Raw genomic sequence first — 27,993 nt, forward strand, 5'->3', positions numbered from 1 at the left:
AGTATTGGTCAAACTCCTTAGAAAGTGTAAAAATGTTAAGCAACTCTTATTTTTGTGGATTACTTCTCATTTAATCTCATATTTCATTCAGTCACATCTTTGTCTTAATAAAACATGGGAGCACGTCCTCTTTCCTTTTCGCCCATTTGGTTTGCCCCCCAGGGTCGTCCAGTCGGCCCAGACCTGCCCCTGACCCAGAGTTTGTTTCTGGTCCTTTGGTTACATAAACGCCCAACTTGACCCTTTGTCCATTTCCTTCACTGAATCAAACTCCAGCTTGTTGTTAACCCCAAGGAATCTGTAGGGCCAGGAATTTCCTTCATGTTTCACTGAGTACAGAAGAGCTGTTAGATATAAATACCGCCTTCATCAGGCAGATCATGTAGAGCAGACCTAAATAAAATGGTTATTTTCAAGCAAACTGAAGTAGCAAAGTAAAAGCGGATCAATCAGACTCAGTGCTCAGCCTCTCAGCTAAAAGGGTCCGACGTTTATCGTATCATTTATTGTGATTTTGATTCATTGTTGTCATGATATGTAGTTCTTATCACACTTCCCTAAACATTGTAATCGGCAGCCATCTTGGTAGGCAGTTGCTACAGCAACAACAAGCCACAAGCTTAGAACTAGAACTTTTGCTTTTCATTTTATGTTTCTTATTTTATACTGTAGTGACATGATACTTTTAGCAAATATGTAAAAAAAAAAACATTACATAGTTTAGCTATAAACATGTACAAAACGTTCCTTAAATCAGAAGCGGTGCTCTTTCACTTTGCACATCTTATAAAGTTGGATTTTTCTCCAATATTTTAGATTTTTAGTACCTTGAAATACCGAATCCAAAGAAAAAAACTCTAACGACAACAGATTACAGGGCTGTGGTAATTTAATCCTCCGTATTGTAGCTAGACACCTCAGAGATTAAATTAGAAGTCAACTTGAGAAGAAGAAAGGGAGAATTTCTCACTGAACGTCTTTGCATAGGGAGAAAATCCTAAACTCCCAGCTGTAATTAGAGGGATGAGGGAATGCATTCCAGTACAACGTCACAGAAACTGCAACCAGAACCGAGAAAAATATCTTCCTTGACTTTTTAAACAAACTGAAATCCACAAAAAAGCACACATTTCTTCTTCAGAGAAGGCAACACAAACAGTCAGATGGTTGCTGTAGTTTAATTCAAGTCAGTAGTGACTCATGGGTGACGGGTCTGGGGTGAAGGTTCAGTGTTGAGTAACGTAGAACGACCTGTTCTACGGGATGGCGCTCCCTGTTTACAACGCACAATAATGTCGCTAAGGGAAGTGACTCAGTAGTCTGCAGCCCTTCCTTATGTCTGAAATTAGCAACACTGATCCGAAACAAAGAAGAGCAAGTTGTTGCAGCAGATATGCACTTTCACAGATTAGCAGATTTATACCCTATGGGATCAGATTTCTCGTTAATCCTGCAGAGAGAAAACAACATCCTCCAGGCTATGAATCCTTTCCAGGAAGTCAATGAAAGACAAGACCAGACCTGTTAGCATACTGAGCTCCACGTTTTATCACAGATCTGGGCTAGGCTCAACAAGAGCCAGGTGAGATCTGGTTAACCAGATGAGTAAAATGTTCTGAACAGAAAGTTTATAAAGTCCATAAAAGTTCATAAAGTTAATAAAGTCTATTTTAGGGACAACGTCACCTAAAATCTACTTTTTAAAGCTGCAATATATAATTTTTATAGAAAATAGATTCTTTACATAATTGTGCTGTCAATCACCCCATGTACTTGCTGCTCAATGTGCTAATGGAAGAGAAACAACTTACAGGCTATGCTAAAAAGCTGTAGCACTGACAGCATTATGCTAGCAGAGAGTGAGGGCGAGAACATGAGGATGATTGACAGCACTATGACCCCGCTTGTGGCCCTGATTTAAATTCAAGAAATTGTTTCTAGTTATCAGAAAATAGGGCAGAACAACTTAATTTTTATGTTTATTTAGCAGATTTTGTTTCATACCACCCTGTCAAAAATTGTGACAGTTTCAACAGCTATATAAAAAATATTTATTGCAGCTTTAATAAAGTGAAACTCCAAATATGATCTAAAAAAATTAGAAAATAACAGGATTGCAACATCTGCTGTTACATGAATAACTACCTTCCTATTTATTACACAAGCAAGATAAAAAAGTCTAAGATTTCATTAACCAATCGATCTATACATATTCACAATACCTTTTTTAATTCTGCTCCTAAAAATTAACCAAGGAGTGGAAAAACTACAACTGCTACTATAATAAAAACTAAACAACATTTAACCAATAATGACTAATTAAAACCAAACAAATGTCACAACCATATAAAACCAAACTAAAACAGAAAACCTTTAGTTCAATTAATTTTGCCAACAACAAAAATCAGGTTCAAAACGCAAACGAACTAGCCTCGACAATGACCTATGACCCAACGACATCACACATACCACAAAAACTGAGGGTTACATTTTTTCGTTTCTTGCTGCATCACAGCGCATATTGCCACGTGTTGAATACTTCATGTTTAGCGCCACCAACAGGCTTGGAGGAGTAGAAAAACCCAGTATTTTGGTTCATTTCCTGTGTTTTTCCTGTAGATGGAAGCATGTCTGGACCTGGGCGCCCCATGAACATGGCGCCCTGGGCAAAAAGTCACATCTTACCAAAGACAACATCTCAAACCTCATTCATTGATAAAAGTCTTCACTTTTCAGCACTTTGAACTTTTAAGCTGAGATTTGCAACATTTTAAACACAACTGACAAGTTAAGGTTGTCTAAAAATATGGATTAAAACCATGAAACAACAAAATAAGTCATTCAGGTCCAATCAGAACGTTTAGATATTAATGAACAGACAGAATGAAGCCGATAAGTGATCGATAACTTGTCTTTTGTCTCCAGTTCGTGTTAGCTAGCAGAGTTCTGCCCAGTTTGGCCGCACAAAGCGGCTCCTTCTGGCCCACTTTCCCCACAAAACCCAGATTCGGATTAATTCCCAGCCTTTGCTCAACTTTAAACAGAAAGGCCGTTTAAACCCCCTTTGTTTGGTTTGTGTTGAAAGCAACCGGCCACTTTTCGACGCTAACTAGCTTGTCGTTGATCCACACCCTGAAGACGAATATCTTTACTTTCTCCGCTTTTTCCCTTTCTTGACGCTCACTTTGTTTGTTTGTTTGTTTGTTTTAAGTTGCTGTAATCGAGAGAGAGCTGGGTAAATTTAAATTAAAATAACATTACTTACCTTAAGTCGTTGCTTGACGGGGTGTTTGTTGTTGAGTCAGAGCAACATTAGGTCCAGAAAGTGTCCCTTTTTTAACGGATCCTGGAGAAACAACTAGCTAAAACTGTTATCTGGGTTCGCTTTGTTTGACCACCGTGAAGATCAACAATTTAGGGGTAAAAACACAGGAGCAACAAAACTCTTTTCTTTCCTTATAAATGAAGTAATTGAGGATCCAGAATCTGGTTGGGACACGTTGTTGGTCCCAGTATAATACTGGTGGGGCTTTTTCTATTGCCTCACTTCAACAAACCCCCCTATTCTGAAACTAACCCCGCCCACACCGGAAGTACAGCGGCAAGCGGCCTTAAGAAGAACAAACACACCAGCAGAGAATGAACCCTTGCTCACCTCGGATGTGGGGAAAACCGTTTTCATGAGCATGCGCAGAAAACTCAGCTTTAAATTTTCATATTTCTCCTGCAAACTCTGAACTATTTACAACAATACTACACATTAACACAGTAAATACGACCTTTAATAATGTATTGATGAATAAAATACAAAATCAATAAGAGGAAGTTGGAAAGTAGTAATCATTAGGCGATTCTATAATTGCATTTAATGTACAGAGCAATTATTTTTATTATTTAAGTGAATTGAAAAAAAAATGTGGATAATAATATCTAACAAGTTACATTCAATTTCCTTTTATAAGTTGAAAAAACACGACTTCCTGTTATCAGAGTTGGTGCTGTTTTGCTGTTCTCTACCACCAGCATGAAATAACAAGCAAAAACATATTTTTGAATTGCATAATTTAAACTATTTGATTATACTTTTCAGTTATGCATTTCATAATCTTGTCTGTTCTGTCACACCAGGGCTCAGCTCTGTTTGTGGAATATTTTCACAATAAAGAAGAAAATTGTTGTCTTGAGGATAATTAATAATAAGATTAATGTAGCCTGTTTGAAAGTCTGCCAAATATTGTTTATATTAATCTGAAGTTTCTTTTATTAGCCATTTAATAATCAAAAGAAAAGTGTTGCATTATAAATATAAATCCAACACTTTTATTTCAGAAAACTGTTATGACTTCTCACCAGAAGCTGGCACATTATTTCCATCACCACACACTTCTTCTGTGATGTATATCTGATAATTCACTGTAGATTTGACACAAATTAGAGTCCCTAAAACATTAAAGTTTTTCAAGAAGAAAAGAAAAACAATGCTTGCGTTATTGCAAGCCATTACAATAATAAAATTCCTCGTTAATAATCAAGAAGTCAAAGATCAAGAAGTAATTTTCACACTTAAAGAATATTTATTATCCGTTGAGATCAGATGATTAAATTAATGAAACCCTCAAGCCACTTTTAAGGAGGCTGCATTGCAACACAGTGGATTATTGCGACAGTGGATTTAATCTCAGTGAGATTAAATATCTATGAGAAAGTGTACTGAGGTCGGAAACCTCAACCAAACAGAAGCTGGAATGACTGCAATTCACATCAGACTCAGGTTGAAGACACTATAAGATACACTATTTCAGGTATATTTTTATAACTTTGAGTCACCTATCTTTATGTTTTCCTTTTGGCATTTTTGTAAACTTTAATGTAAAAATAAATAAATGAATAAAAACAAGTCCAAAAGAAACTGAAATGACCAAGACAGCCTTCAAGAATTTAATGTTGCCCAAAACTTTTATACATTACTGTCAATTATCTTAAGATCTATAATTTTAAAAAAATGCAGTGTTGCATTTTTTATTGCAACACTGCCACCTTGTGGCCAAAGAGGCGAACAGCAGGCGATGCACTTGACAGCTGTTAACTCTCGTAAAATTAAACAAAATATTAATCATGATCACAGTTAAAAACATATATATAACATGGCAAAATTTCCACACAATTAAATTGTACATGATTAAACGTATCTAAAGTATATATTAAAATGTAATACTTGTAAAGAAAACATGATGATATGATGCTTTTAGTTACAGAAAGGCAACAGGTAGAAAGAGCAATAACAATAACTGATTAAGCAATAACAATGAGACAATTTTTTTTTGATTAAACAAAATAAGTTTGAAGGATGAATAAAAAACATATTTTGACAAACTTCACATCTATGATGTTTATTTGAAGAAAATTAAAATAAAGGAGAATATTTTTAGTAAAAATCACTGGATTGTTCCTGATTGAATTACATCTGATTGGGTTGTATTTGGAGATTAATTTTAATTCAGCCTTTTGCTTATTTCCTTGTTTTAAGAAGGAAAACCACATTACTTCAGTCAAACAAAGTTATGAATTTTTGTAAAGGGATGTGTAAATTATTGTACAGTTTTGAAGGTTTGCCTAAATAATAAACAGCATTCACTTTCAAATTTATTTATTTTAACTGAAAATATTCATTAAATAAAGATTTAATTGAGAGTGCTATTTTTCAATTCGCAGCACAGACTTCCAACAGATGTACTTCATAATTATGCCATTAGTAATAATTAACAAAACCTGGCAGGATACATTGAAAATGCAATCTAGGACCAAATGTGAGGTGATAGAGATAATAAAGGTGTTGTTTCTGACTAAAATCATGCTGTTAAACACCATCTGTTTTTATAAAACTGCAGTTTTAATTAACTCTAGTGTAGAGCGCACCTGTAACTACAGCCATGATGAAAAGAAAGTACGCCCCTTTAATGGTTTTTAGGGTGTATTTTTATTTTAATTCTATAATAAGCAACAATATGGTGTCTGTGTTTCTATATTTTTTATGTACTTGAGGTTAGATTTTAATAGTTTTAGTGTCAATAGTGGCTAATCCAGATAATTCATTTTGTAAACCAGAGAACTGATAATGGAAATTTTCTTTTGATTACAAGTATAAGCCTAAATTTAAGCATTCAGTGCACAAAAAATTATTAAACATAATTACACATATGTTTCTTAAATTATGTAGCCCAATGTTATGAATATTTGTGATATTACTTTGTTCTGAAATTTTCCCAGCTGAAAAACATAATTTAACAGGGTAACAAGAAATGACACAGTAGAATGCTCAGTGCTAACAATAACAATAATGTTAACTGCATGCTAACTATTGTTAGCATGCCAACAGGAATCAAAACATATTAAGTGAAGAAAAACTTTTTACTGCCCTATTCTTTTACTCTCATAAGGGACAACTCTTTATTTTTTTGTCATTGCCAATGACAACAAAACTGGCTAACTCTTTATGCTAACAGTAACTGCTAATATTAGCGTAAACATGCTATTATAGAAGTTATAATAAAATGTCTTATCTATCCTCTATTGGCTGCTTTTAATGTATTAAGTGATAATTAGTGAAAGATCAAAGCTGAAAATTCCAACTCTACAAACTAAATAGCATGCTAACAGTAAGAGCAACCAAAATTAGCATTATCATGCTAGCATCATAGCAGTACGATGTACTGTGCAAACTGTGTTGACAGCTTAGACTTGGAGATGGAAGATCAAGCAAAAATATTTGGTTAAAACCATTAAAAAATCACAAACATTTATACTTGATGGCATCATTTGAGCATAAAGTGTTGCAAAACATGAGCTAAATTATGCTAGCGTAAGCTAACACATTTTTACTATACAGTGTTTGGTAATTAGTGAAAGGCTGGCTGGTTCCAGAAATTTAAATTTTGGGTAAAATCTAAAAAATAAAACAGACCAGAGTAAGTTTTATTTAAAACATTTATTTGACCCAATTCTTTGGAATGTAATAGTCAGTGATGAGAGTCTGAAACAACAGAGATGGATGAGTCGGTGTGGAGCAGAAAGTCAAAGTACAAACAATACTTTAAGTCACATAAGGCCTCACAGCTTTCTGATTCTTTTTACTTCCTTGTTTTCCTTTGTTTTTTTTTTTTTTTTTTAGACAAGAAAACTACAGAAACGGTACAGAAAATAAAACGCTTTCTCTTGTCATCCAAAGAAAAACAGAAGAAAACAATGGCACGTACATCAATGACGGTACAAAAAACACAAGGTGATATACCAAGTAAATAAAATCGTTATCGTATATAAGCTTTTTCGAGAATGAAAAACATCTCTGTAAATTGTACAATTCATAATTATACCATGGCCGTCTAAAACCATGTTAAAAAGAAGCAACAATAACACTGTCCTCTCCGTCTTTCCTCCTCTCTTTTCATAAATCAACATCATAAACACATAGATTTTTTCTTTTTTAAATATATCAGTGCAACATTTGTTTTCAGGACGAGTGCTGCAGCATCCTTTTCCTTTAGAAGAGTCCGGCTGAAACATCAGACATTCCTATGGAAGAGGAGAAAATACATTGTGATGTGTATTTATCATTTATATCTGCTCATGAACACAAGCTGCTGAATGACAGAACAGCTTTTCTCCCAGAGTTTTCTTTCAATTGTAAAGCAACATTCCTCAACATTCAAGATAATATGAATGCAATAAAGAAATTACGCTTAAATAAAATCTGATTATTTGCTCAGCTGAAATAAAACAACACACATTCAGGATTTTCTTTTTCAACCAAATGGAAATGTTCATATCTGTTCTTTGGAGAAGGAAATAGTCTATTTTTCTCACAAGGAGTGGTTCTTCCTTAAATCTTCAAAAATGATCATTTTTATGTCAAAAATTAAGTTAAATGATCCCTATAGTGAAGAAGAACTGTGTCAAAAGGTGGAAAAAAAGGGAGTAATGGAAAAGGCTTCCCCCAAACTTTTCCAAAATCATCTGAAATTATGTCATTGAAGAAACAAAAACCCAGAAATTTGTCCCCCAGGTGATTCTGAATCCCAATGCTTTTCCAGGCTTCCAGGCTTTTTTGGTGCCTCTAGTAGCTGAGTTTCAATGGACCATGGAATTACTCAAATAAATTTCCTCAATGGGAACACGCTAATTTTGGAAATGGGGTTTTCAGCAGTATCTGAATTCTGTATTTCACAAAACTGCAATGGAAACACTTTATATGGATTAAAGAAGTTTCTATCCAGCTGCTTATTTGTAGCCATTAGACTCCTTGGACAATGTGACCATCAAGACACTCGAACTGCTCTGCTTATGGCAGACTGGCACGGATCAGTGGAGATTGGTACGCCATTTTGTCTGTTTACATTGTAAAAACGGCCCATAGACCCGACCCGTACTGAACTATTCCTCGGCCGCCTGCAGTTGTAGGTCCATAGGACAATGGTACGTTACAGTTAGGTTGGAGATACTGGAATCAGGCAACACAGTCCATTGATTGGGGGACAGAAAAGCATCACTGCTGACAGGCACGAGACGCGTTGTTGTCCTACTAGTAGGACGGTACGTTAGACGTTTGGGTTTAACCCCACTTGTCCAGTAAGAGTCCAACTGGCAGAGGAAACGGTCTCTTGAGACCCAGATGTTCCCAAACCAGGTAACCTAGTCTTCTTAATACACCTTTGCCTCGTTTCCGCTGAGAGGTATGGGATGGGTCGGCACGGTTTGGTTTGATGTTTTTTGTCTGGTCCAAATGGTGGTGGAAACGATCTCTTGAATACACATAAAACATAAAACTGCAGACAACAGGATCTGTGGCGAGACGCAGCTGTAATGCTAACAATACAGACAAAAGCTCTTGCTTTGGACTGAAAGGACTGGGCCGCCCATAAAAAGCAAACCTGGTGTTCTGTATTCCAACAAGATTAATCAAAGGGACATACGTAAGCGCTCTTTTGATCCATGAAACACAAATGAACTGGACAACCCAATCAACTTTGTGAAGGTAAAGATGGGCAGCAGGAAAGTCTAAAACAACGATTTCCCAGAAAACAATGAAAATTAGTTAAAATTCAGGATCTGTAATGCAAATTAAGTCTAAATTTGCATTACAAAGTCATGCAAATTTAAATCAGTCATTTACCTTTCTGAAAAGAATGTTAACTCAATGTGTTGTTTCATTATCACCAGAGTTTCTGCAGCTGCCTTGCATTGCGGCGGCCATGTTGTTACATCCAGGTCCATGTAGTTTGTATTCTGGTACCTCAACATTACATTCACACAAAATGAAGCCTTGGAGGCAGTTTAACAATGTGTCCAGCCAGATCCAAGTGTAATCAATGAAACCCCTTTGACTTTCTGTCACTGTAGCTGCTGAGGTTGTGTTTTTACCCTGTTAAGACATAAATTCCCTTTCATTGGTGCATTTTCTCCTCTGAATCTCCAGGGATGGTAAACATCCTTCAGAGACTGGTGTGAACACAGAAAGGATACTGCAGCACTGGCGTCTTCCTCTATAGAAAAGGGCGTTCAAATATATATTAAAACCTATGTACAATACGTTGGATGTGTCATGTGCCATGAATATGAGGCATTCAGGGCTCCTACACATTTACCATATTGGGAATTTTCATAGTTTTCTTCAGTTCTGCGGATATAAACCTGGAACTCAACAGCTGAGTGAATGCCAGTGCAACCAGATGCTGTTTTATGGTAAAATTACAGCAATAAAAAGATGCTGCTTTACAGACACAGTCTGGAAACCTTTCCCCGTAGTTTGTATAAGAACCCTGGACAGAATGCCAGCCGATGGGAAAACAACCAGCAGAAAACAAGGCAACAGAAAAACAGGAAAAGAAAGGCACTGTCGGAGCAGGTCAGTGGTCCTGCGTCAAGATCACACACACACGGTTTGTATCGTCAGACACAACTCAGATGCGGATGTATATGAGTGAGACGTCCACACACACTTGCACACGCGTTAAGCTAGCTTCGCTCATTCTTCAAAACATTCGAACAAAAAGACGAGAAAAACCACAAACAGAAACATTAAATCTTTCTGCAAAAGTTCACTAATGATACTTTCGTCTGAATTGGTCTCAACACCAGCATGTGATTACATAAAATCAACAAAGCACGCCGAAAAACAAAGAGAATCCTTAGTTTTCTTCTTTTTTGCTGTACAGGTTCTTTATACACAGTGCCCCCTACAGGTGAGTCCCTTCCACCAACGCTCCTGAGAAATAAAAATGAAATTGGCTCACTGTTAGCCCACCCTGCCGTCCCATTAGTGGCTTCAGCCCCGTGATTGGCTGCTTGTAACGTGTCCGCTAGCGGAGCTGCCAAAGCTCTGGCCCCTGAGCCTTCATGCCTCTGAGTAGTTGTTCGTCTGTCCGTTTATCTTGTCCTTCTTTAGCTTGACGCCGTCCACCAGCTCAAAGTTATAGTTCTCCAGGGCGGATAAGTTCCTGTCGGTCATGCTGCCCTGCGAGCAAGCGCAGTACAGCACGACGCCGCAGATGGCGCCCAGGAAGACGCCCAGAGCCGACATGGCGATGATGGTGATGAGGATGGGGTCTATCGTCTTCAGCATGTTGCCCGGCCGGCCCAGTTCACCCGTTTCCTGAGAGAGGGAGTCCATGGCTGCAAGGGACAAGAAGACGTTTCAATTAGATGGTGGAGATCAGGAAATATTTTCAACTAACTCAGTAATTATGGGTATTAACTAGTTACATGGAGAAGCAGTATTCAGCTTCTATGCACCACAAATTTGGAACAAATTTCCAGAAAATTGTAAAACAGCTGAAACACTGAATCCTTTAAGTCAAGACGAAAAACCCAACTGTCTAGAGTTGCTTTTAAAACATTATGAAAGAAACATTAACCAATATTTTGAAAACTGGTTCTACAGAAGAACCGGTTCTTGTAATGTTGAGCCAATGACCGCACTGACATTGCTGCTTTTTCTTCATTACAAGACAGACTGACTCCTAATATCATTCATTTGCTTAATCTTCTTCCAGCCTCTCCCTCAGACTCACTTTGCTATTCAAACACGCCTTGAAGCTGGGAGGAACCAGCAGCTGAAGGTGAAACCTGATTGGCTGCAGCCTCTCTGCACTGAGATGTGAGTCACAGATCAGAGCTCAAACTGGTTGCTGTTTTCAGTAAACTCACACAGACACTGTAAATAAGAGCCAGAATGGAGCACAACCAGCTGGATCAAGAAACTTTATGCTGTTCAATCTGTTTGGATCTACTGAAGGATCCGGTGGCTATTGCCTGTGGACACAACTACTGTATGAACTGCATTAAAACCCACTGGGATGAAGAGGATGAGAAAGGAATCCACAGTTGTCCTCAGTGCAGGGAGACATTCACACCGAGGCCTGTGCTAAAGAAGAACACTATGCTAGCAGCTTTAGTGGAGCAGATGAAGAAGACTGGGCTCCAAGCTGCTCCTGCTGATCACCGCTATGCTGGACCTGAAGATGTAGCCTGTGATTTCTGCACTGGAAGAAAATTGAAAGCCATCAAGTCCTGTTTAGTCTGTCTGGCCTCTTATTGTGAGAAACACCTTCAGCCTCATTATGACGTGGCTCCTTTAAAGAAACACAAGCTGGTGGAACCGAACAAGAACCTGCAGGAGAACATCTGCTCTAAGCATGGTAAGGTGATTGATATCTTCTGCCGCACTGATAAGAAGTGTATCTGTTATCTCTGCACTATGGATGAACATAAAGGCCACGACACAGTGTCAGCTGCAGCAGAAAGGACTGAGAGGCAGAGAGAGCTGGAGGAGAGACGAGGAAACATCCAGCAGAGAATCCAGGACAGAGAGAAAGATGTGAAGCTGCTTCAGCAGGAGGTGAAGGCCATCAATCACTCTGCTGATAAAACAGTGGAGGACAGTGAGGAGATCTTCACCCAGCTGATCCGTCTCCTCCAGAAAAGAAGCTCTGAGGTGAAGCAGCAGATCAGATCCCAGCAGGAAACTGAAGTGAGTCGAGTCAAAGATGTTGAGGAGAAGCTGCAGCAGGAGATCACTGAGCTGAAGAGGAAAGACGCTGAGCTGGAGCAGCTCTCACACACAGAGGATCACAACCAGTTTCTCCTCAACTACCCCTCACTGCCAGCACTCAGTGAGTCCACACACTCATCCAGCATCAACATCCGTCCTCTGAGACACTTTGAGGACGTGGCAGCAGCTGTGTCAGAGCTCAGAGAGAAACTACAAGATGTCCTGAGAGACTCATGGACAAACATCTCACTGATGGTCACTGAGGTGGATGTTCTACTGTCAGAACCAGAACCAAAGAGCAGAGCTGATTTCTTGAGGTATTCATGTGAAATCACTCTGGATCCAAACACAGTAAATGCAGAGCTGTTACTATCAGAGGGAAACAGGAAGGTGACACTGATGGGTCAATCTCAGTCTTATCCCAGACATCCAGACAGATTCAGTCATTACTATCAGGTTCTGAGTAAAGAGAGTCTGACTGGACGCTGTTACTGGGAGGTGGAGTGGAGAGGAGGACCAACTATCATCGGAGTCACATACAAGAATATCAGCAGAGTAGGAATAGGAAAGGAATGTTTAATTGGAGATTATGGCAAATCGTGGGCATTAAATTGTCATCATTCCAAATTTGGTCACAACAACATCTGGACCTCCGTCTTAGGTCCGGTTTCCTCCAGAGTGGGAGTGTACCTGGATCACAGAGCAGGTATTCTGTCCTTCTACAGCGTCTCTGGATCCATGACTCTGATCCACAGAGTCCAGACCAGATTCACTGAACCTCTACTGGCTGGAGTTTATGTTTATAACACTGGATGTTCTGCCGAGTTCTGTAAACCCAACTAGATTTTCTCTCTGATCGCTGATCAGGGTTCATTATTCTGATGTCTGTTCTACTGTTTTGTTGCTGATTTTTATGGTTTAAGGGTATTAAGTGAAGAAAACCACTGCTGATGTTTTCTTTCATTCTAACATAACACAAGAAAATCTAAACTTCTCTGGGATCTCATAGTTTTGCTTTCATATTTCTGTTGAGCTATTAGGATGTTGTTGTTGTTTAAATCAACTGAGATTGAAATGAACTGAACTTACTTCATGTTGATTTCTTTATTGTGAGTCAAAGAAACTACCATAAACTTAGAACTGTTTTCTTGTAAATCTTTATGTCAATATCAGTAAAATAAATGTCTGCTGTTGTGTCTCTTTGGCTTTCTTCAATAAAGCAACTTGATTACAGAAACACTTTGACTTATTTTTCTTAATTTTTTACGTGTTTTATCGTCTAAAGTGCAGAAACATTTCCTTCAGAAGGGGTCAGGTGATGCAGGAGAAGAAAAAATCCACATCTAACGTACACAGCAACAATCTGACCTGAGTTAAAATGGATTACATTTATTTTTAGGATCAAGTTCCCGTCCTGGAAAGTTGTGCTAGTTTATGCCTGGATGGATGATTGGATGGAAGAATCATTGATTAGATAGAATCACCAAAGAAAAATCTCAAAACTTTAGCAGAAATCATGGAGAAGTATTGATCAAAGAAATATGGAAAGAAATGACTCAAAACTTTTGCCCAATCCTGTCTATTGAATAAGGAGCATACACAAGGTCATAACAATTAAAAATATTATGTATTTGCACATTTGCTGAGACTCTGCAAAGACGTTCTTGGTTTAAAATGAAACATTTTACTCACAAATGTGTCAAAATAAACATGACCAGGAAGTGAAACACACGTCACTTACGTAGCATTAAGATCTTAGTGGGTGGAGATGTTGGAGCTTCTGGATCTGGAGACAAAAACAAGAATTAAGAACAAGTTAATCCAGTTCCTGAAGGTTTATTCCTCCGTAATACTGCTAACGTATTATCAATGCAAACCCTTGCAGTCCTGAATGTTGAGCTCGTCCATGATTTGGATGTCATCCACCGCGATGTGGCCTGTGCTGCGTCTGTCTGCGATTCCCTCCACCAACACCTGGAAACGGCAGCAAACAGGAAGTTCAATCCACAAATAAACAAGCTTTTCGAGTGGTGCTGAATGGCCTTTTTAAAGAGGCACTTTGACAAAGTCTTTTTCGGTCTAGTTTCTAGTGCAGATATTATAATTAATATGAATAAAGACTAAACTAATTTACAAGACAATTGTCAGCAAGACATAGGAGCTTGTTTTATGTCAATAATTCCTAAGTGAAATGCCAAAGGAACAAGGTCATTTTAAGTTAAAATTACTTCTTCCAATGGTAGATCATTTCTCTTACAACCAGTACATCTTAATCAATATTTTGAGTTAGTTTTGTCAAACTAAACCAAAAACCTTAGATAAGAGTTTGTTTTTTGCAGTGTAGAGGAAACCCTGGATGTCTGTAAAAATGACTTGGTCCATAAATTTCGCTTGTTTCTGATCCAAATGTCAGTCCATCCATAAGTTAATGATGTTGTAACTGGCAGAAACGTCTCAGGCTGAGCCTCTTTTTGTTTCCGTCAACACAAACCCGCCATTTTCATTTTCCTCAGCTGCTGCAGACGCTCCTTACTTGATAAGAGAGTCTTGTTTGAGGAAGTAAGACACGGCCTTCCCTCCACCTGCTGCCCTGATGGCCGCTCTTCATCCACAGGACCTGGACCTTGTCGTCGTGGTCGTGGCGATAGCTGATGTGGAGCGCCCCTCCGCGCTCGGCGGCCATCTGGTACCAGAAGGACATGCAGAGGCTGGCGTCCGACGTGCTGATGGATAAACTGACCAGCCGGGCCACCTTCTCCTCCCTGCTCTGCTCCTCTCCAGGCTTACTGGGTGTGATTGTGTCTGTCAGCTGCATGTAGATGAAGTTCCCTGAACCGCCTGCAGGGGGCAGCAGAACACAAACCATGGCAGACAGAGATGAGCTGCAGAAGAGGCTTCATGAATGAAACATGCAAGTTTTTGTTCCTTCATATTTCTCAGTGAGAAAAAGGCGCTTTATAAAAAGCCCACAATGCTCTCAAGGGTGTTCTGGTCAAAGAGTCTTTTCACTTTTCGAATATCTGCCTCAAACACTCCGAAGACATCAAGGACTTCACAAGGTTTTTCAGGGAAAACAAAGGATCGGGTATCAGGAGAAAGTCAGCCCTGCCGTCATAAAGAGCTCATTTTTTTACTTGTGATCTGGTTAAGTCAAAGAATCAAGGAGAAATCATTCATTTCGGCGCTGCTGTCGCCTCCACGCAAACATCCATCAAACCCATCCAATGGAGAAGAAGGCCAGAGAGGTGAAGCATGCTGATGGATTTCTGTGTTGAGATGTTTTTCAGAAAAAAAGTCGAACACTTCAAGGTTGTTTCATTGCTTAGAGAAATGTTGAAAGGCTGCGAACTTCTGAAGGTTCGCTCTGTTCAGCATCCTGCTTATTATCAGGAGTTTTAAACCTCTGGATTTCTGAAAGCTTTCAGCTGCTTTACAGACAGGAAGGAAGATTTTATAGGAAAATCTCTCATTGTGGAGGTTATTGTCATCATATGTAATTTATGATAACTACATTACCATAAATAACTTCAACCTGGACAGATTTTCAATCAACACATGACTAAAATTACACATAAAGCCTTAACTATTTGCATTTTAAAAAGGTAAAAAATGTCCCATTTTATCCACAGTTTTCATTCCACGCCGTCGTTTTTTACTTTTAAATAATTGTAAACAAAACCTTAAACTGCTGTGGCACAAGTTACGCAACAGGCTGTTGCTCTGTAACCAAAGAGTGGAGAGAGTTAGTTGATGTGAGACGTTGAGCTTTTATCTCCCAGAATGCTGTGTGGTTCTGGATTGGAGTTCAGTGAACGAGTTATCTGTTGATATTGCTCACGTTTGTATAACCTCATCGATTTATTGCTCAACTCCATGAGAAGGTAACCTTTAAATTCTCAAAAAGTAATCTGTTCGCTACAGTTTAGTATGTTGTTGGTCGTGAGAAACAGAAAGTTCAAGAAAGAACCTGAAACCTTTATTGATTGCAGGAAACCTCATATTCAAGAAAGAAAGTTCTGGAAAGGAAAACTGCCGATGTCGAACCAAAGAAAACAATCTCTAAGTACTGGAAAGCAACCTGTATTTTCAGAAAACAGATAGTTATAGAAAGTGACACATTAGGTTCTGGTACTCTGCAGGTCCTGGGAAAACAAGCTCTGGGATAGAATCACGTAGATCCTAGAAAGTCGTCAAACGTTTCTGAAAACCGATAGTTGAAGAAAAGTTTGATGTAAGTTCTGGAAAGCAACCCGTAAGTCACAGAGAAGTTCTCTGTAGGTTCCATATGGTTTCCATTTGCCAGAAAATAATCTTAAAGTTCCCAAGTGTAAGTTTTGTGTTCCAGGAAAGAAACTCTCGTAATCCTCGCATTGATTATTGGTCAATTGGTCACGTTGAAAATGTGATTTTTTACACCAACATTCTATCATAATCACATCACCAATGAGAAGTTTAGAGATTTAACTGAATGTGAATCATTTCACTGCAGAAGAAATTGTTCAAATAAATCATTAAAAACCTGAAATTTTTACTATATCTGAGTGTAAACTCTGACCAGAGCTGTTTTTATGTGGTGACAGAAAAAGTAATGCTGTTGTTTTCCTGCTGCTTTGGGAATAAAATGTGTTATTTAAAGATTTTATGAACATGCTTTGCTCAGCAGAGTCCTATGGCTCGTTCCAGGAGGATATTTCATCCTGGAATAAACTTCCATCCATTCATTTTCTGAGCACCCTTAACGGGTCGGGAGTTGCTGGTGCCGATCTCCAGCTGCGTTCTGGGCGAGAGGCGGGGTTCACCCTGGACAGGTCGCCAGCCTGTCGCAGGGAATAAACTTTATTATTATTATTTATGTGTGGCCTACCTGTGTGGTCGAGCATCGGGCCTCTGTGGACCGGAGCCTCGCTGCTCTGGATGAACCACTCGGCTCCTGAGCCGCTGTCCTTCGTCCAACCGCATAACGACGATAAGTCGAAGTTACAGGCAAACCAAACGTAAGCTGAAAGGCAAAACAAAAAGCCATTTGAATCTAAACATTGACCTGAGTGAGCCTGTCATAAAATAGAAGTTATTGCAACAAACGACAACGTTGATGTTTTCAGATCATTTTTAATGGTAATGGCATAATAATGGAAAAACACACTGTCAAAGATAATAAACTTTAAATTCTAATGAACATTTTACACTGGAACTGGAAGACATTTTAAATATCCAAAATAAATAAGCAAAAAAATAAAAAAGAGCAACAAATGAAATGAATAATGACGTCTCTGTAAACAAATTTGTTCTTCAAAAAGGCCAGGATGTCTGAAATCTTTTATCATCCAGTTGTTGGTAAATAAATGGAAATTATTGAGTTTGTTTTAACTTATCACGTAATTAATAGATTACATGATAATCAAATTTGTGTCATTTTTGAATTGCAGTTTTGGACCACACAAAATTAGTCCAAAGGCCAAAAAAGGCCCCTGGGCCACACTTTGAACACCCCTGACTTACTGCTTATTGCATATCTTAAATATAATCACTGATAAAGAGAAAATGGACAGTTTTGTTGATGAACTTTACTTTCTGTTTGTTGGTTTTCAAACATTTAAAATGCACCAAAGCTTTGAGGAAACACCAAGTGATCTTCATAAAGAACAACTCTGAAAGAAAACCTTAAGGAGTTGATTATCCTTCAGCTGAATCCCAAGTATTTTATTAACTAATGAGCTCCCCTCTCAAACAAAGCTCCCCCATCTGCTCCAGTAAAACCTAACAGGAAGCCCAGGCAGGGATTACTAGGAGCTTCCTGGAGCCAAGCATCATATAGTAACTTTATAAAGTTGAATACTCCAATCTCACGCTGTGTTTACCAACTCGTTTAATTCTCTCAGGTGGAGAATGCCTCAGGATTTTGTGGCATCTCTATTAAAAACATGTGTACTCAGTTGTGTGTATTTATTCTCCAGAACAAAACGCTCCGACCAGGGATGGGTACTACAAGATGCTGCCATGTTTGAACCAGGTTGAAAACCTCCAAATTGATCAGGTTTCACTGTTTTATGTCTCTACGAGAAATCCTTACTTTTAAGCTTCATTTAATGTCTCCACTAACTGCTGGGTGGTTTGGGAACTGAATTTGACTTGGTTGCTAGTTCATTGCTAAGCTAAAATATAAATGTTCCCTGGGGTAAAACGGCAGCCATACATAACTACATACCTACATGTAGTTATAGTAGTTTGTAGTTATATCAGTTCGTCTGCTAACTAAAAGCTTACCTGCAGACAAACAATAGCTCTGCTAATGCTAAAGTGCTGCCCCATCGTCACATTTAGTGGAGCTAATGCTAAAGCGCTAACTTCAATTCAGATTACATGTGCCTGTGAAAGACTGCAACCTTATATAATGTGTCAAATCCCCTTTAGTTACAATGTAACACCGAGTCTTGTGGTTTTTGTTGACATTATCGCCCAGGCAACCGTTACTATAGCAACTGTGAACAGTCCAAATACGTAAAACCTCGAGCATCAATTTTAAATCTGAGAGTTTAATTTGCATGTTCTGAAATTCCCTTCGCTGTTGTATTGATGTTTCTCCACTGTCCGTGTTTTATTTGCCCCTGTCGGCTTCTTGCTTGAAATAAAGTTATTTTGCGGAGGCTAATCTAGCGCCACAGAGTCAGATTAGCTAATCTAACGCCGCAGAGTCAGATTAGCTAATCTAACGCCGCAGTTAGATTAGCTAATCTAGCGCCACAGAGTCAGATTAGCTAATCTAATGCCGCAGAGTCAGATTAGCTAATCTAACGCCGCAGAGTCAGATTAGCTAATCTAACGCCGCAGAGTTAGATTAGCTAATCTAACGCCGCAGAGTCAGATTAGCTAATTTAACGCCGCAGAGTGAGATTAGCTAATCTAACGCCGCAGAGTTAGATTGGCTAACAGCAGCAGGAGCTAATCTACCAAAACAGTCACTTATTAATGATCTCAAAACCAACGTCAAGCCTGAAAACATGACTGGATGTTCGGTTCTTGATGTTCAGCTCAGTTGCTGAATCCTGTTTCAAAAGGTGGCGTTGTTGTCAGTTTCTATGGCAACCGGTCTGTGTGTAGCACAGCTGACACAGGGAGTGAGAAATATGTGGTTTTCTGAATTATTTTCTGTTTTGGTGAACTGCACTGAATCAATAATACCTTCATGTTTCAGGTTTCATTTTGTCAACATAAGCGTTCTGCGGCTAGTAAAAAACAACATCGGCGTTTTGCCCTCCAGCGTTGTGCGCAGGCGCAAAATATCCTTGTTCCTGAAATGTGCTTCACAAATAACCTTGACTTGACATTTTCTACTCCCTGACGTAGCCTCTGAGTTATGAAAAGTAAACGGTAATCTATCTGACAGTAAATTGTGCCACTACCTGAGAAACACTTTTAGGAAGATTCCCCAAACTGCTTGGGATCAGGTTGGGTTCATGCATGTGTCTGGCAGTGGAGAGGCGCCAGCAGTTCAGCCGCAGCATTCAGATGCATTCAGTGGTCTGTGAATTTGACATGTTTTTTTTTTACAGGCTAATAGGATGCAGAGACGACTGTGGAGCTGCACTGGCAGACCCCAAACTGCCTTGTGTGATGCTTCAGCTCAGCTAATTGAGACCCAGGAGGCTTTTATTCTTTCTCTCCAGGAGAAATCCTCCCTCCATTCTTCTCTTTTATTATCCCCCCTTTTTTCTTTCGGTTTGTTTTTCCCCCCAGTCTGGCTTCTGTGACGGATGAACTTTTCCCACTAAAATCTTCCAGTTTAGGCCACAAAATCTGGTGTATTTAAGGGAGAGGAGAACTTTTACAAGGTTCTGCAGTGGTTAAATGTAGGTATTTCTGCAGTTTGTTAACATTTTCTTTACATTAGCTTGATTTCTTCTTTTTGTTGACTTTTGTTCAGAATTTTTTGGATTAACAATCATTTTTGGACAAATGTTCCCCAATGGCTTTGGATGCCGTGCAGCTGGAAGGATTTTTGCTCCATCTTTTAAGAAATAAAATAAAATAAAATCTTTGGACCATTTCTAGTTTACGTAGCCATGGCAACCGGGTGTCTGTACAACAGCTGTTTAGCATCTAAAATGGTTAAATACAACCTGAACGACGAGCAAAGAGCAGGAAGTTCAAACCAGCTCTAACATCCTTCATATCCCCTACTCCAACATCTCTCATATATCACCAAACTTATAATATAAGACAAATAAATCTAAGCATGTTTAGTGGTTAAATTAATTTGAAAATCATAAACTTTGAGCAGATTTCATCATTTTATATATAATTAGCTTTAGTTAAAAATGATGTAGCTTGACCTGCGATGTGACAGATTTTATAGGACAGACTTTGTAAACATGGAGGAACGTTTTGGAGAATATCCTCACCTGGAATGTCAACATTGGGGTTGGGGGTCATGACGATTCCTGTTACAGACAGATGGGACGGTCAGGGTTAGGTCAAAGGTCAGAAAGACACGTCCCAACCACACACATGTCAACACAAACACAAAATACCTGAATCTCAACAAAAAACAAGAACATAATAATTCAGTTTCCTAATCAAGGCCTCCAATACTGAATGGTCAGAATAATCTGATAGTTAAATTCATAATTGAGTCCAAAATAACTTTTTTCAGCTGAAATATGTGTTGCTCATGTTCAAAAATAAATAAGATGCAGATTTTCCTTCATAATTTGAGGAAAAGTTTAAGTCTAAGTGGGAGCTGGATTTCATAGTTATTTAAAAAATAATATATACAATATTCACAACAAATTTAATCTAAAAGCACTTAAAAACAACTTAAATCATTCATACATTGCAGTTCACCGTAGTTATCAAACAGAACAAAAAGCTCAATTAATTATTCAAATAATATTTATCTAAGTTATTGGAGAGAAATAAAAATCTGCAAATGTTTAAAGGAGCAGCTCTAAAAGGGAAAGTTGTGTTTTTATTATTTTTAACAATATAATTTCTGAACTTTTAAACAAAAGTTCAGTCCACAACCAACATTCTGGATATAAAATAAAATAAAAGAAGAGAAAATAAAATTAAGACAGTAACGGTAATAAAACAAGAACACATGTTAAAAATAAAGTATAAACTAAAAGTACTAAAAACTATGCCTAGATAAAGTGTCACTCTGTTAAATATTAGTTATATAAATTAATATTATTAATATTCCATTCCACAGATTAATTTCAGTTGGTTACGTTTCTAAAATTGCATGAATGTGTCCCATACTTCCTTAAATGTACTGGTGTTTCCTCTGACCATGCATTTTGATTTGTCCGTGTCATCCTACCGAAATGTTCGTTGTAGACCAGAGTGCTCTCCGTTTCGGAGTCCTGCTCCCTTTCCTGGCACTCCGGACACGACATGGTGGTGGGATGCGTGGTCGGCGCTGCGGTGGTGGCACCGAACGTGGTCATGGGCGGCGTGGTGGACGGCGCGCTGGTGGTGGGAGGCCCTGTTGTGGTTTTCTCTGGAAAAACAAATTAAAAAAATATTGCATTTTGTACAAAAGACTAAAAGCGCTGAACTCACAATTTAGGTTGACAAAAACTTTCAGAAATGTGTTTTTTTATGTAGCAGAAGTCACAAAATATCTCATATTTACTTCAATTTGCATCGTGAAAGATTTAGAAAGTAAATCGTAAACTAGAGCTGAAACGATTAACTGTGATTAATCGACTATGAATCAAATAATTAAGTTATCGATTAATTGCTAACTGAAGTATTCGGAGTACAGATACAAAATATACACATTTTACACTAAAGATAAAAAAAAAAACTGTATGCATATGTCAGTTTTTGATTCACCACGTTCAAATTAGGCAAAAAGTCCAATTAAGCATCTTTGGCCATCCAATTATTAATTGATTAATAAAAGAATAACCAGCAGATTAGCCCTAAGCTTCGCTGATGTTAAGTAAAGCAGGAAAGACTAAAGTTTTTTTATGTACCGATAAATGTCAATTTTTAAGCGGCAAGCGTTCCATAAAAAATAAGCTATATTATATATTATTGCATTTTAGACAATAAAATATTAATTTTCTTATTCAAAAAAGGAATTATTTGTTTATTTGTATCTTAATGTATTTCTATTATTGACGGTAATATAACGTGTTGTTGTTGATACATGGACTGGAACATGACTGAAGTTAGTGCTTTAGCATTAGCAGAACTAATGTTTATAGTTAGTGCTTTAGGGTTAGCTCATTAGTTAGCTTTGGTTTTTAGCTGCCTCTAAATTACAAATGTACATCTGTGCTCTAAAATGTAAGTTCTTGCAAACCATTTAGGGTTAAAAATGTAATTTATGAACTGAAGAACACGTAAGATGCAGAAAGTATGCGGTAAGTTCTGGTAAAGTGTTGGGTAGGAAACATCATGTCAAAATCATCAGGTCAAAAGTACTACTAGGATTTTAAACATTTTCTAGATTATAAGAAAGATATCTAGTTTTCAAATTCTTTCAGCTGAACAAATGTATTCTCAATAAAAGAAGACTTGGGTCACTTTCTTCCAAAGCGGTGTTAGTGAGTTTAACAAAATAAATAAAAGCTGATTTGGGTGAGAAAAGTTATCAGTAAAAGGCTCTGGATTAATTTGGTTCTTCTTATTATGATAGTTTGTGATATATCTAACACTTTCCATTGCAAGAAAACCAAACCATTAATAATTTTCATCAAATTTAAAATAAAAAGAAAATGTCCTCTGAAGATGTACAGGGTTAGTTGAATTGACCCGGAATGGTTCAGAAAATTACAAAGTTTCCCCGAACTATAGTAAGTTTTCTCTTTTTTGCAAATAAAATCCATGTTTTATGGTAATAAAATCAACCGAACTTGAACCACAACAACAACGGGCTCTGGTTCCCAGATGGTCGAGACGCAATTAAAGTGTGTTTGTGACATCCTGAGTGGGATGGATGGAGGTTTGTTCTCACAGCAGCGAGGACGATTTAACTTTCAACCAATCTGCAGGCGCATCACGAAGCTCGTTAAGCTCCCTTCTGCTCAGCGCATTCTTCTTGTGTTTTCGGTGAAAACATAAACGCGAAAGAGTGATCTTACATTTTGGAATTTAGCTCCAAAGAGTTTTAGTTTTTAACAGCTTGGAAGAGTTTTTTTTCAACTCAGACTGATTTCTTATCCACTTTCTGCTGTTCTGCTCTCTTTCACCCGCATATAAAACATATCTCATCTGCTTTTGGCTGCTTCTTATCAGTCTCCCTGCAGGGCAACCAGATCCTCCACTTCCTGGCTTCATCTGTTCCCCGCTCTCCTCCTGTGAGAGGTCGTGCCCTGCCTTCCCTCCCATTCTCCCTGCAGCAGCAGCGCGGAGACTAACCTGCATGGCTTTCAGCTCAAACCTCGAAGGAGTTAGCAAAACAAAAACCAACAGCAAGTTCATGCAAAGTTATCAATAATGAAGAAGGAATATTTGATCTAATTAAGAGTAAATACAATATTACCTTCGGTGTGTTAGTATTACTTTAGTAGAGCGGCTGAAAGACAGCAGAAACCTTTGTAGTGTTTTGGATGGATGGATGGATGTTCAGATGGTTGGATGACTCAGACTGACCTTCCTGTTCGCAGCCCAGCAACTCCAGTCGGAGGCCGATGCCCTCTGTTGTTGCCCTCTCTGGGTAAATCCGGATGAACCGGGTCAGAAGCGGGCCGAGTGGCCTCATCTCCGGGGTTTCATGGTTCTGGTTCCCAATGAAGATCTAAAGAGAAACACAGAACCAGGTCAGGTTCTATAGCAGATCAGGTTCTACAACAGGTTCTACAGGCATTTAGTCGTTCATCATTCCTCAAGGTAGAGGCGACAACCAACAATCTATCAATCCATCATCCATCCGACCAATCAACCAATCAACCGACCCATCTATTGATCCAACTGTCCAACCGTCCAACCAACCAACCAACCAACCAACCAACGAACCAACCAACCAACCAACCAACCAACCAACCAACCAACCATTTCCTCAGAAACAGATGGATTCCCTGATATTTCCTATTTAGATATCTCCAGTTGCCCTATTGTCAGCTGAAGTTGTCCTGAAAACCTTTAAGCCAGTCAGAAACTGAATCTAAAGTCCAAACCATTCACTCCCTCTCATGTCAATGAGCAGCCGCTGATCTCAGAGCTGCTCCAAGATGGCGTCGCTTCTATCCAGAACCATCTTGTACGGTGTTTCATGTTTTGTCTTTTGCTTCAGTAACAACTCTTCCCCATCGCTCTAAGCTTTCCTTTTACCCAGAAGCAGCAACTTACATGCTGAGCGCCGCCCTGCCTGCCAGCTGAAATCAGAACAGTTTTAAATCAGCGTGAGTGAGCTGACCTTCGGCCTGGTGGTGTTCTCCTCCTTAATGACCGTCCAGGTTTCACCGTCCAGGCTGTGGCCGACCTTGAACCTCTTCATGTAAACGTTGCGGTCGTGGTGTTTTCCTCCCTGGATCACCACACCGCTCAGTATCTTGTCCTGGCCCAGATCCACCTGCAAGGAAGGAAATGTAATCATTACGATCTATTGTAGGATTATATGCATATAAAATACAACCTGACCCAGACCACATTGAATGTTGGTGTGTTCAAGTCACTTTAATTCACACACATTTAGATTTTCTTTTGCTGTTTTAGAAATGCAAACAAAAATATATTCAAGGTAACTAATTATGCTTCCTTGAACAGGTTAATGTTGGTCAGTATAGTATGAAGAAGATGAACTTTTCCATCATGTAGGTCATGACATGAATAATCTTCTCATTACAAAACATTTTTACAAAAATTGAGGAAGCCATTTCAAGCATTGTCATTTCCTTCAAGCCTTTCTAATGTGATTTTTCCAAAAAGGTACCAAAAATTCAGTTTGGTTTAGTGTTTGGACTTTTCTAGAAGCAGTTGAGACCTAAATGGCATTAAAAAAACTCAAAAATAGTTAATTTTACATAATAGATTCCCTTTAATCCACTTCATAAATTGTACAAATACTCATATCTCAGACCATTGAGAGGTTTTGCCAGGTAATCCAAGTCGGCTTAGCTGCAGACTCACCTGCAGCCACTCGTTCTTGAAGGGCTGCTTGGACTGCTGCCCGGTCCATCCCGACCTGCCCGTCAATAACCGGACGTTCTCGGCCACCCAGCCCCGGTCGGCGAAGGACGAAGCGTTGATCTGAGGATCAGAGATCAGCCCCGACACCATGCCTAACATCGACGAGCACGGGTAGTCTGAAAGACGGGACGGCAGAGAGAAGACAGAGGAAGCAGAGAACCGGGAATGTAAATACGGAACCAAAACTCAAAACTGATCAGGAAATTCCACAATGGATTCATTCAAATTGATGAAGTCGATTCAAACTCTACATATGATCTTTTAACAAGGTAACAAGCAATTCTTCTAAAATGGGTTTAAGTTGGTCAGAAAAAACTTTGATTAAAAGTTCAACCTTTATTTAGCTTAAATCATATTTTTAATGCTCATTCCCAGATATAGAAATAGTTTTCATGATCTGTTTTACTTTTTTATTGCTTATTGGAATATTTATACATTGTATCTTAGGATAATTTCTCATTTTCAGATGGTGTCAAATTGCAAATCCTTTTTTGAAATATCATTATTGCCTCTTCAAAATATGCAATATGTCGTTGGTTAGGAAATAAATGTCGATTTTTACACAAATTTGAAACAAGTTAGTATTTAATAAGACTTACATAAATACATTAACATGATTAAATATGATTTAGCAAAGCTTATAAATCCTAAGGAAAGTCCAATATTTTATCTGGCTGGTGCCAAACACTGTTAAGCTGGATATGATATAATAACTGTGAAAATAATCAAAATACAGTTAATTAATTTTACTTCAAAATATTTTCCGTAATATTTACACTTGTAGGAGTTACAACAACAATTCAACAAGGTAATTCAACTAGTTAGACCCTATAAATGTTGATTTGGCTGCAGAACCAGAGCTAAGGGTACAAAACGTCCTCTCTAGTGGAGAACAACTTAAATGTATGCATAGCCCGGTCCAGAGCAGCCAGATCTCCACCCAGCTGCATCAACTTCACAGACCTCCTTCTGAGAGTTTCACATCAGAGACGGGGAATAATGTCTGAGGATGATTAATGAGCCAGAATGATCCCGCACAGCTTTACTGTAATGAATAATTGTGTCCTTCATTTGGGAGGTTTCACTCACTTTGGAAGTAATAATTATTTAAAATCAACAGAACGCAGTTGGAGTGTAGCTACTCGAATGATAACAGAATAAGGTTGATACATGATGTGCAGAAAAACCAGCAAAATAAATGTTTATGGAAAAGTCAGACATGGAAAAACAAATCAAAACAAGCATGGATGTCAGTAAATGAGGAGAAACACACAGAATGAGGCTGAATCAGAGGATAAGCATGGACTTCTGCCTCACACCTGATATTCTGCAGCCGTAGACCTCAAAGCGCATGCAGATGCCTTGCTCCCAGGTAAGCGGGCGAATACGAACGAATCGGGTCAGAGTGGGTTTGGGGAGGAAGGCACGGACTTCGTCTGTTGGATTGTGGTTCCCCAGAAAGATCTGGAAATAACAAGAATAAAAAATAGTTTTTGTTGTTGTTGACGGACTCTTTATTGCTAAACGATCTTAGAAAACCAACTAAATATTGTGACAGAAAAAGTGTGAATTGAGCTGGTTATCATAAAGTGTTCAAAGGCTGCAGTTTAGTATGCTGGTAAGATACAAAGTATAAAATAAAAACGAGTTGGCTACCTAGCTAGCCATTTAGCTAGTTAGCATATTTCAAAGCTAGATATTAGCAGCTAATTAGCGGTAATCTGAAGTCACAGGAAGAAGTGAAGACTTAGATAAAATCAAAGATTAATAAAAGTATTTAAGGTCAACTTACATTTTTAAAAATTAACTTAAGATACACTCACAATAACAAGCTTCCCATGCAGTCTATAATTTTTTTTAACCATTTCCCAGGCCTGGATAAAAAAAAAAGTGGAAACATTTTCTGAAAATTTTTTTCAAATTCCAGACCTTATTTTTCTAGAAAGACAAAAATTTTCTAAAAACACTCTGTTGTTCAAATTAATCACTCTGTAAATGGCATATTTTATATTTCAGATTTTTGCATTTTAACCAACAATATTTATGTTTTTTTAGTTGCTTTCTGTCAATTCATTTGGTCTGCAAGAAAAGGTCACCAAATCTGTAAAACTGATATTTTGCGAAACAAAACAAATCCATCAAAAGAAGTAGAGAAGCATACTGGCCTGAGAGATACAAGCCTTTTCAAGGTAAATAGCAAAGATAATAACACGTATCCAGACAGTGAATTAAAACAGCTGATCTTTGCCTTTTGTTTGGAGCCCTCCTTCACGGTGATCCAGTCCTCTCCGTTGGTGCTCAGGTCCACTTTGTAGGAGCGGACGTAGTAATGCTTCTTGGTCTCCATTGAAATGGCTCCCTGGGTCCCGATGCTGGTGACGTACCTGAGGAAGCCCAGGTCGACCTGCAGACACAGAAAACTACAACAGGTCAGCAAAATGGCTTCCAGGAAGGTTCTGTTTAGGTCAGTAAACCCTGATACATGTCTCCTTGTTTTGTAAAGTTGATTCATTCCTCGTTTCAGCCTAGTTGTAGATTTATTTCTGGAATTACAAATTGTTTGCCAAAAATCTGCTTATTTGCGTTTTTTTTAAACTGAGCTTATCTAAAATATTTGAAAAAGAACACATATTGGGAAGCTAAAATACTTAGTCACGATCCGCTAATGCTAATTCTAATGCTAATACTAATGTTAGTAAACCAGCCAATCCAGGAGCGCCGTTTGTTTTCCTCGTCATTCATTGGTTCATTGACTATGCTGAGATTCATCCATAATTCAACAAATGGTTTAGTTTTACTAAACTAACTAA

The 27,993-nt window shown here is 38.4% G+C and overlaps 2 protein-coding genes across 2 annotated transcripts in view; one reads left to right on the forward strand and one right to left on the reverse strand.

The window, feature by feature from the left end:
* Positions 1 to 6,970: 6,970 nt before the first annotated feature.
* LOC129353107 (neuropilin-1a-like) overlaps positions 6,971 to 27,993 on the reverse strand; it is a 73,007-nt gene continuing 51,984 nt past the window's right edge. The window contains exons 7-18 of the mRNA XM_055022315.1: positions 27,432 to 27,587; positions 26,503 to 26,647; positions 25,124 to 25,299; positions 24,411 to 24,566; positions 23,648 to 23,792; positions 21,363 to 21,542; positions 20,443 to 20,481; positions 16,908 to 17,042; positions 14,577 to 14,881; positions 13,921 to 14,017; positions 13,785 to 13,829; positions 6,971 to 10,665 (exon numbers count right to left, since the gene is read on the reverse strand). Coding sequence (XP_054878290.1) covers positions 10,388 to 10,665; positions 13,785 to 13,829; positions 13,921 to 14,017; positions 14,577 to 14,881; positions 16,908 to 17,042; positions 20,443 to 20,481; positions 21,363 to 21,542; positions 23,648 to 23,792; positions 24,411 to 24,566; positions 25,124 to 25,299; positions 26,503 to 26,647; positions 27,432 to 27,587 — 1,857 coding nt within the window. The 3' untranslated portion in view covers positions 6,971 to 10,387. The remainder of the gene's footprint in view (positions 10,666 to 13,784; positions 13,830 to 13,920; positions 14,018 to 14,576; positions 14,882 to 16,907; positions 17,043 to 20,442; positions 20,482 to 21,362; positions 21,543 to 23,647; positions 23,793 to 24,410; positions 24,567 to 25,123; positions 25,300 to 26,502; positions 26,648 to 27,431; positions 27,588 to 27,993) is intronic.
* On the forward strand, positions 11,130 to 13,290 carry LOC129353108 (tripartite motif-containing protein 16-like). Its single transcript, XM_055022317.1, has one exon. It carries the CDS (start codon positions 11,225 to 11,227, stop codon positions 12,884 to 12,886), a length of 1,662 nt encoding a protein of 553 aa, XP_054878292.1. The 5' UTR covers positions 11,130 to 11,224; the 3' UTR covers positions 12,887 to 13,290.

This window comes from Poeciliopsis prolifica, unplaced genomic scaffold (genome assembly GCF_027474105.1).
Source record: "Poeciliopsis prolifica strain line A6 unplaced genomic scaffold, Auburn_PproV2 SCAFFOLD084, whole genome shotgun sequence".
NCBI classification, from domain to species: Eukaryota; Metazoa; Chordata; class Actinopteri; order Cyprinodontiformes; family Poeciliidae; genus Poeciliopsis; species Poeciliopsis prolifica.